This window comes from Martes martes, assembly GCF_963455335.1.
Source record: "Martes martes genome assembly, chromosome: X".
Lineage (NCBI taxonomy): Eukaryota > Metazoa > Chordata > Mammalia > Carnivora > Mustelidae > Martes > Martes martes.
Window position 1 is genome coordinate 120,486,001 of NC_137897.1, and position 9,946 is coordinate 120,495,946.

At 66.3% G+C, this 9,946-nt stretch overlaps 1 protein-coding gene across 1 annotated transcript; it reads left to right on the forward strand.

Annotated features, from left to right (window-relative positions):
- Window positions 1-6,904: 6,904 nt before the first annotated feature.
- Window positions 6,905-9,557, forward strand: DUSP9 (dual specificity phosphatase 9; the record flags this gene model as incomplete). Its single annotated transcript, XM_080795796.1, has 3 exons — window positions 6,905-7,301; window positions 8,470-8,919; window positions 9,232-9,557. The coding sequence occupies exons 1-3, from the start codon at window positions 6,935-6,937 to the stop codon at window positions 9,555-9,557; spliced, it is 1,143 nt and encodes a 380-aa protein (XP_080651922.1). The 5' UTR covers window positions 6,905-6,934.
- Between the last annotated feature and the right edge of the window lie 389 nt (window positions 9,558-9,946).

Sequence of the window (9,946 nt, forward strand, 5' to 3'; positions counted from 1 at the left end):
CTCCAGTGTTCAGCCCGGAGTCACTCCAGCGCCCGGGAGTGACTGAGTGCCTTGGGCCATGGGCGCAGCCAGGCGGATCTTCCCATATGGGAGGAAGGGGGCTGGGGGGATGAAAGCCAGCCCCGACTTTTTCCCATCTCCATATGTTCTCAGGTTTTGCCTGATACAATGGTCCTAGTGCCACAGGGCGCAGCCTTCCGCCTCTGGTGATTTGTCTGCCAAGGCCTCCGACGCGAGAGCGGCCAGCAGCGGCAGCCGGGCAGAGAAGCGCAGGGTCCCTCCAGCAGCAGGGTCCACACACAGCCCCGGGGGCTCCCCTGTGCAGCCGCGGGCTGGCCCCGGTGCCCTGCCGCTGACGGGGAGGTGAAAGCGGCAGCAGGCTCGGGGGCTCCCAGGGAAGGCCAGAGCGGCGAGCGGGTCCTCGGCGCGAGCCTCCGCAGGGGAAGGGGTCAGAGGACGAGGCAGGTGAGCCGGGCTGGCGGCCGCGGGACCTTGGGCTCACATACGGTGCCCTGAAAGTGCAGCAAAGCTTGGAGGGCCTCCCCTCTCCCCAGCCGTAAAGATGAGGAAACTGAGGCACCAGGGACAAAGCTGCTTCTCTCCCCTTTTTTCCAGGAAGTGACTCAGGAGAATTCAGCACTGCTGCAGGCGGGAGCCCGGGCCGCCAGGCCGCCTCCATGGAGCTGCTGGCATCCCAGCTCAGCCCGCCTCCCTCCTGATGTCGTCCCAGCCTGGCCTTGCCTGGCTCTGATGGCCCTGAGCAGACACGCACTGGAGGCCCAGCCAGATGGTGGCCCCCAACAGCCCAGAGCATCGTGCGGGTTCTCAGCATCCCTTGTACCACATTCCCGGGGCCCAAGTCACCCTTTACTCACCAGGGAGCCCCTGTGTGCTGCCCCTGCCTCCTCATCCCTGCGGCAGCCAGTGAGGCTGAGAGCCCAGTGAGTCCCCTGTTTACACTCAGCGGGGGCTTCTGCCCCCAGCCGGGCTCTGCCCCTACACCATTGTGGGACGCCAGGAAGCCCCTGCCTCAGTCTCCCTAGCTAGCCCACGGAACGGTCCCCTCCGCCTCCCAGACTGGTGTACGCACAAAACGAGGTCCTGGACAGAGATGCTCATGGCCTTTGCTGCAGAGGAGAGCAAAGTGGGCCTGGTGACAAGGCCCCCTCCCAGTTCCTCCCCCAGCGTCCTGGCCCCACCCCTTCCAGGCACTGATGCTCAAACGCGATTAGTATTAGCCAGAGTCTGAGACGTGAGAATGGGAGAAGGCAGTGCAGAGAGACCTGGGAGTGGGGAGTGGGGGGGGGGGTGGGAGGTGGGGGGGATTTGTGGTTCTGCCAGACAGACCTTGTGCCCTCTCCTGTGTGACAGTAGGACGTGGCCCTAGGGGCCGAGCTGTGCCCGCTCCTCCACGGGCCCCTTGGCTTCCCTGGCTGGAAGCAGAAGCCAGCGTAGACTCTTCGGGGCGGCCCTCCCCCAGCCCAGGTCCAGCCTAGGCTGGGTCTCCCACCCCACTCGGCTTGAGGCCCCCACGCGGCGGGGCTGTTGGGGTCCGGCGCTGCAGCCGGCGCCCGACAGAGGGTCGGTGGCGGGCGGAGCGCACAGTCTTGCAGGTGGGAGGAAGGCGGCCGGGGGCGGGGAAGGTGGAGGGAGACGCTGGGCAGGCCGCGGTCCCTCCCCGCTCCCTCCCTGCGCGCCGCCGGCGACATTGCCCCTCCTGGGCAGGGGGCGGAGAAGACGGCGACGGGAGGGGAGGAGGCGGCGGCGGAGGCGGGATTTGGAGTTTCCCTCCGCAGCGGCGGCGGTGGTGGCGGCGGCGGCGGCCCCTCGGCTTCAGGCGAGGCCGCCGCCTGAGGCTCCGGTGGCGCTCGGCGGCAGCGGCGGTGGCGCTTCCCGCCGCCTGGGCTTCGGAAACTTCCCGGCTGCGACGCGCGGAGCCGGCGCAGGAAGCCGAGCGGATCGGGGGTGAGAGGAGGTGAGCGGAGGTGAGCGGAGCACGCGGCTCCCCGGCACCCACCCACCCCACCCCCACCCAGCCTGGCCGCCCCCTCCGACGTGAGCTCCTCCACCCTGCACCCCGAAGTCTTGCAGCGCGCGCCCCGCGGGGCCGACGCACGCGTCCCTGCGAGACCCACTGGATCCTGCCACCTCACGCCCCCCCGCATCCCGCCCGTGCACCTCCCTGTCCTCTGCCACGCACATCCCCTGCCACTTGCATGCGCGCGCACAAACCGCGCACCGCAGACCCGAGTCCCTGCAGTGTACGCAGCAGCAGCCCCTAACCCAGCACCCACCACTGCCCCAACTCAAGCGAGCACCCATCCCAGACCGTGCCATGCCTCCGTACACACCCAGGCGCGCGCGCCCGCGCACGCATACACACACACGCACAGACGCGCGCACATACACACAGGATACATCCCTGCCGTATCTGCACTAACATAGCTCCCCTCGCCGTGCCCCCACCGTCTCCAACTCCCCATGTGCTCATTACAAACACCCCACCCCGGTTCCCAGCCCGGAGACACTGTGATCCACCTACCCCTGAGTGAAGCCCCAAAACTAACTCCTGCCCCAGCAGCTGACATTCCCCATGCCCCACAGCCTGGCCCAGTACCCAGGCACACAGCTCGTGCATTCCCAGCGTGCACACTCATACACCCCAACACCTATGCCCACCTGCTGCGTTTAGACTCTCCAGCACCCTGCCCCAACTCCACTGCAAACAGCCCCCAACACCCCCAAGCACATCCGCCAGTCCCTCCCACCACCACCCCCTGACACCTGGAGCCTGGGCTCTAGAGGCTGCAGCATTTGGTGGCATCCCTGCCAGGTGCCTCTGGCTCACCTTGGGTGGCAGCAGCTCACCGACCTGAGGCCCCCTGGGCGCCTCGCTAAACGACCAGCTTGGCCTCTTCCCTAAGAGATAAAGAAGGCACTTGGGGTGCAAGGTACTGTACTTAGATGTGGGGCTCGGGTGGGGTGGGGGAGGGGAGGAAGGGCGAGGGGGCCCAACTGGGACCAGAGAAACGCCAGTTGCCAGCCCTGCACGTAGTAGGTCAGTTCCACGAGGACAGGAGTCTGCTGCCGTCCATGTGCCCGTCTGCTTGTGCCACGAGGGGAGGCCTGTGTGGGGTGTTGCTGTGCGTGTCTGTGGGGCGGGGGAATGTGTGTGACCCTATGAGAGGAGAAGCGGGATCAGCACCCTCCCGGGCTCCCTCATGCAACAATTGGTTTCATTCATTCAGGACTTCTTTGTTAACAAGCATTTCTTCCACGAGCGCCCAGCGTCTGCCAGGCCCGACACTGGGGGCTGGGGCCAGCTTGGGGCTGGGCGCACACCCGCTCCTGCCTTGGAGGAGCTCCCAGTCCAGCGAGGAGACCGACCAGGAAAAGCAGAAAGCCATCCCCAGCGGAAAGTGGATTTGGTGGAAAAGACCCTGGATTTGGCAGGGACGCTGTCGCTGGGAGTTGTGCTCCTGGCCATGTGACTGGGCCGCAACAGCCCGGCGGGAACCGTGCATTTCGGGGTGAGGGGTGAAGGATGAGGCGGGGCTCCGGTGACCAGAGTGCGCACGCGGCGCGCGTGGGCTCTATGGGCCGCGGCGTCTCCACGGCCTCCGAAGGGCACTGGCCAGGCGGGGCGGAGGCCGGAGGCCCCGGCGGGGCGCTGGAGCTGCAGGCTCAGCGCCCACCCTGCGGCGAGTGCGCGGCCTGGCTCCACCCGCCGTGTGGGCCTCGGGGAGGCCCGGGCGCGCAGCGGTGCCTCCCCCGACCCAGCCGCCCCGGAGCGGGCGCCTGCGCCCAGAGCTCGCGCTGCAGGGGGCCCGAGCGCCGGCCGGCCCGGCTGGGGGCGGGGGGCTTGGCTGCGCTCAGCCCTGCAGTGCGGAGGTGGCAACAGGTTCCAGTGTGTCCTGCTGCTCGCGCAGCGGGCCCTGCTGGCGCTGGGCACAGAGTACTCACTTGCGAGACTGCATTCTGCCCCCCCCACCGGTTTCCCCCTGTAGGTGCGCTTGCCGCCGGCGGAGGTAGCGAGGTGCAGGGCAGCCTCTTCCGCGCCGGGAGCGGCAGGCTCCGGCACAACCCCACTCCGGGGGGAGTTCTTGGAGGCGAGCTTCCTCTCCGTTCACCGGTGCCGAAGTTGCCTTACCTGCCCCTGTCATCGTCCCAGACAGACACCCCTGGCCTCCTCCAGGGACCCCACTCCAGAAAGCCTGCCTGGGCCCCTCCGGAGCCCCAAACTGCAGGCCTTAGGCGCTGCGGCTTCAGGGAACTGAGGCCTGGAGCGCAGAGGAAGGAGACTACAGGAAGACTGGCGGGGGGGGGGGAGGTGTCCCTGAAAAAGGAGCAGAATCTGAACAGGCGGCAGAGGAGGGAGGCCTGGGCTGGGGGCGGGAGGACACAGCGCAGCTCCCTGGGGTTCCTGGATGCAGCCAAGGGGACTCATACGAGAGGCCGCGGGTGGCTGTTGCCAGAGATGAGTACCAGGCTGGCAGCCCCCTGGGCCAGGGAGGGAAGGAAGGAGGGGGATGCTGGAGGCCCCTTAGAGGGCCTGGTTCTCTGTAATCTGTCCTCTCCCTAGTATCCCTTCCTGAGTTTTCTCTTCTTACTCGGTGGTTCAGGAGAGGAGTCTTCATCAGTGGCACTGACCTTGATTATCCTGAACACTGGCCTTTGGGTGGTTTTGCACCCTTCACGCCTTAGTCATACATCTTGCCTTTTACTTAGTTTCCTGGGCTAGATTCCCAGAAGTGGCCAGAGGGTGTAGATTTCTTCGCAGCTCTGGACGCATAGGACCGATTAATTTCCGGAAGGGCCAGACCGATGGAGAATCCTCCAGCACCCAGCAACAGAGCAGCGGGCTGATTTCACAGCACCCTTGGCAGCACTGGGTGTACTCATTCTGAGAACGTTTTACCAATGCAACAGGTGGGGAGGGTCACCTTGCTTCTTAAATTTACCCGCATTCCATGCCTGAGCTTGAAGCTTTCCCCAACGGTCCGGTACCAGTTGTGTTTCTTCCCTCAAGCGGTCTTTTCTGGTTCCTTTCTGGTTCCTGGCCTGTTTATCAGAGTCTTAACCTCTCGATTCATTTGTACGAGCTTCATCTTATCTGCTCTACATTTTCCTTCAACTCTGCTGTTTGCTTTCGATGGGTTTTAAGCGGGGAAGGGACACTTATCACACCCAGCATTATCTTGCTCAGTTTCTCTGTTTATTACTGACCTATCCCGCTAAACTGGGAGCACGGAGAAAGCAGGGACCCCAATGTCCTGTACGTTTGCCAACCTGTGTCCGTGGAAGGTGTAGAGGCCACTGGCCTGTGATGAACAAAGGTCTGGTGCAGGGCAGAGCGGGCTGGGGGGTGGTTGAGGCTGGTTGAGGCTGGCAGGCCTCCCCGGAGGCGGGGGGAGAGGGCTTTGGAAGCTGGGACGGCACCCTGGTCAAGAGCTGTCCAGTGCAGGCCCTCAGCTAGTGCGGGGAGCAGAGGTGTAAGGTGTAAGAGATCAATTTAAGTACAAAGTACCTGACTCTTGACCAGGGAGGAGGCAGGGGGAGACGCCGGGGATAACTCCCAGGACAGAAGCGTGGTAAGAGCAGAGCACCCCAGTTTAGGACAGGAGGCTCAGAGCTCCTGGGTGCCTTGGGTGACGCCAGGGCAGGGGGGAAGCCCTGGGGATTCCCCAGAAGCTGTCATCTGCCCGCCTTGCCCTTGGGCAGAGTTCGGGGCCAGAAGACAGCAGCGGGTTTCTGGTCTTGCTTCCTCCTCCCTTCCATGATTTCAGTGGCATCCTGCAAAAGCCCAAGGTGGTAGGTGGCTCTGCTGAGCACATTGTATAGATGGGGTCACTGGAGTCGGAGTCGGAGAGGGAGTAGGGCTAGAGGCACCTTCCGGGACGGGGGCCCTGGGCTCTTCCTTAGCCCTCCCCCTCCCCCTGCCTCCAGCGGCAGACTGGCGCGGGGCAGAAGAACCGAGGCCGGTCCCCTGCTGGGCCCCTGACCTGCCCTTGGCCTCTGCCCCGGCCCCTGTCCCGCTCGGGTGGAAGCCCCGGCTCAGCGCGCCCCTTGGGGGCCCACCCGACCGCTTCGCGGGCACCCGTTGGCTCGCCGGCCCCCGTGAGCCCGCCCCCACTGCCCCGCCCCTCCAAACGGCCACTCCACGTCCGAAGGCAGCGGCCGGGAAGCCGCCTGCTGGAGAGCGGCGCGGGACTCGGGGCGTCCACGTGCGCGCCCGCCCTGCCAGCCCGCCGCTTCCCCGGAGACCCGGCCCCGGGACGCCCTTACCGGGGAACGGCGCCCCGCATTGCGCGCTGGCCTCGGCTCGGACGTCCCCGCGCGGCCGCCCGCCGCGCGACCACGCTCCAGGTCTCTCTCCTCCTGTTTTCCCCTCCCGGGGGCCACCAGGGCTGGGGCAGCTCCGAGAAGGCCGGCCGAGGCCCTTCCCCTCGGCGCCACCTCTACTCCCCGGGTCCGCCTCTCACACGCGCACGTCCCCAAAGTCGGAGGCTTGAACTTGGGGAGTGATCGCAGGCTGGCCGAACGAGAGCCACTGGAAGGGGGTGTGAAAGGAGGTGGCCGAACCCTTGGGCCGCCCCAGAAGGGCCCGCGACTCTCAAAGGGCCCGTTGGGCACCGGGCCTTCCTCTTCTGGGGGACCCCTCACGCTCACCTTCCCGCAGCGGGCGGCAGCGCCGCGCACCGGAGCGGCTGCCGGGGGCGTTTTCCTTGGGGGGCCCGAGGCGCAGAGAGGCGCCTCCTCGCTGCGGGCGGTGGAGGGGTGTCTCTGCGGGACCCCGGGAGTCCGTCTGAAGGATGCGGGCGGGGCTTCGCGGCTCCGGCCCTGGGCGGCCGGGCGCGGAGAACGCGGGCTCACGCGGCGCGCCTGCCCTCTCTCCGCAGCGCCGGCGGTCCGACGGGCCCGGAGCCGCGAGCCCATGGAGGGCCTGGGCCGCTCGTGCCTGTGGCTGCGTCGGGAGCTGTCGCCCCAGCGGCCCCGGCTGCTGCTGCTGGACTGCCGAAGCCGCGAGCTGTACGAGTCGGCGCGCATCGGCGGGGCGCTGAGCGTGGCCCTGCCCGCGCTGCTGCTGCGCCGCCTGCGGCGGGGGAGCCTGTCGGTGCGCGCGCTCCTGCCCGGGCCGCCGCTGCAGCCGCCCCCGCCCGCCCCGGTGCTCCTGTACGACCAGGGCGGGGGCCGCCACCGGCGCGGGGAGGCGGAGGCCGAGGAGTGGGAGGCTGACTCGGTGCTGGGCACCCTGCTCCAGAAGCTGCGGGAGGAAGGCTACCTGGCGTACTACCTGCAGGGTAGGTGCGGGCGCGGGCGCGGGGCACCCGGCCTGGGAAGGACCCTGGGGTGCTGGGGGGGGGGCAGGGCCACCCTTCCCAGGGGATTCCTAGGTTAACTGACCAGACTTATTTCGTCGAAAGTGGAGGTGCCATCCCCTCCCCTGAGCACGACCTTGGGCAAGCCCTTCACCCTGGGGAGCCCCAGTTTCTGAGTCTGGAAAATGGGGAGAATCGGGCCAGCGCTGGCTTAGAGGATGCTCAAGAATGGAGTACCAAGGGCGGGCTCCCAATTCCCTCGCCTGGGTTGAGGTCACCCACAAAGGAGGCAGGGGCCACAGGAGGCCAGCCGCTCTGCAAAGGCTCCGGAACCGGGAAGGGGGGAAGGGGAAAGCGAGAAAGAGAGAGAGAGAGAGAAGCAGTGAAGGCAGAAGAAGGCGGAGATGCATCCCATCATAGTCATGGCAGAGCTGAGACAGGCCTCTTTGCCCCTTGATGAGCCAAACACACACCCAAAGGTCTAGCGTAGGAACAGGGTTCCCATGAACCAACAGAGCCATCTCCGTACCTCCCCATAGCGGGGTAGGGGGAGCCGGTGTGTGTCCCCTGACTGTCGTCCCTTGCTGCATTCTGAAAGCACGGAATGCAGCAAGTGTTGGATCTCCAGGCCGCCACCCCCCCAGCCTAGGAAAATAGTTGTTATCTGTAGACGAAGGAGGTGCTCCCTTCTTGGAACTTTGAATAGATCCAGGTAGAATCTTGGGCTCTCTCCCAGGCTCCAGCTCTCGGGGTGCCCCTGGTTGTGTTGGATGGGAGGTGGTCACCCATCTAGACTACGAGCCCTCGTGCTCGCTTCAGCTTGGACCCGAGACTGTAAAATCCCCTTGAGGTGGGGTGGAGCTCTGCCTAAGCCCAGAAGCTCCCACCTCCAGCAGCCCAGTGGGTACTCGCTGTCTGAGGAACAGCCACCAGTGCCGAGCTAGGGTGGTCAGGCTGCCCACGGTGCGGCCCACGGGGACACCAGCAAGGATCAGGCTGCGGACTCGAGTTCCCTTTGGGAACATCTGCAAGCCCCCTTGGGGGTTGGAGTTGTCCGGGGTTATTTCCCTATCCTGCCCCCCGCCGCCAGGGGTGCTTGGCCGCCCCAGTGGCCCGCTCCCCAGGGAACTGTCCCCTTCTCCCCTCCCAGGCGGCTTCAGCAGATTCCAGGCAGAGTGTCCCCACCTGTGTGAGACCAGCCTCAGCAGCCGAGGTGGCCCCAGCACAGCCCCGGGGCCCAGCCCAGTGGTGGGGCTGGGTGGCCTCTGCCTGGGCTCTGACTGCTCTGATGCCGAATCCGAGCCCGACCGCGATGCCATGAGCTGTGGCCTGGATTCGGAGGGTGCCACACCCCCCCCAGCGGGGCTGCTGCCCTCCTTCCCCGTCCAGATCCTGCCCAACCTCTACCTGGGCAGCGCCCGGGATTCGGCCAACGTGGAGAGCCTGGCCCAGCTGGGCATCCGCTACATTCTCAATGTCACCCCCAACCTCCCGAACCTCTTCGAGAAGAATGGTGACTTTCACTACAAGCAGATCCCCATCTCAGACCACTGGAGCCAGAACTTGTCCCAGTTCTTTCCTGAGGCCATTGCGTTCATCGGTGAGTCTGCTCTGCCCTCCTCTTCCTCCCTCCCTGCCCCCGCCCCACCAGGCCTGGCTCTGGGGCCTCTGCCCCTCCTTCAGGACGGCTCCTCCTGGCCTCAGCCCCCATCCCCAGAGCCCAAGCCTGGACCAGCACTGCTGGGGTCTGGGCGGTGCTGGAACCAGCTCCCAGAGGCCACCATCGAGAGCTGTGGGGCTCCTCAGGCAGGACAGGGCTCCCAGGCCAAATGTGGCCAGAGCCACCTGGCTCCGCGAGCAGGGCTGGGCCGGGCCCGCCTGTCACCCTGCCTCCCCCTCTGCCCCCACCTAGATGAGGCCTTGTCCCAGAACTGCGGGGTGCTCGTTCACTGCCTCGCAGGCGTCAGCCGCTCTGTCACCGTCACCGTGGCCTACCTCATGCAGAAGCGCCACCTCTCCCTCAACGATGCCTACGACCTGGTCAAGCGGAAGAAGTCTAACATCTCACCCAACTTCAACTTCATGGGGCAGCTGCTGGACTTCGAGCGAAGCCTTCGGCTGGAGGAGCGGCGCGCCCGGGAGCACAGCAGCGGGGGGCAGAAGTCCTCGGCCTCCGACCCGCCCTCCTTCTTCACCACCCCTACCAGCGACGGTGTCTTCGAGCTGGACCCCACATAGGGGCCCGCTCCACCCCCCAGTGGGTGCCCCTGACCACCCACGTGCTGGGGGGGAGGTGGGAGGGGGCTCAGCCGGAAGCAAGGCGGGGAGGGGGGGGAGCACAATACCTCAGGGGAGGGCTGTTGGGAAGAGGCCGGAGCCGGGAGCCCCTCCAGAGTGGCTGCGGGGGAGACCTGTCCTACCCACTTGAAACATCCACGGGAATCCTATTAAATGTGCCTATAAGCTGGGCCAGGGCCACCGGCCCGACCCACGCCGCTTTCGGGCGGAACCACGCTCCAGAACCTGCCTCTTCTGCGACTGTTACTTTTGTGTTTGGGGGGTGGGGGGGGATTCCCATTCCAAGGGACCGATCCAGGTGGCTGCCCGTTCCCGGGCCTCGAGCCTCC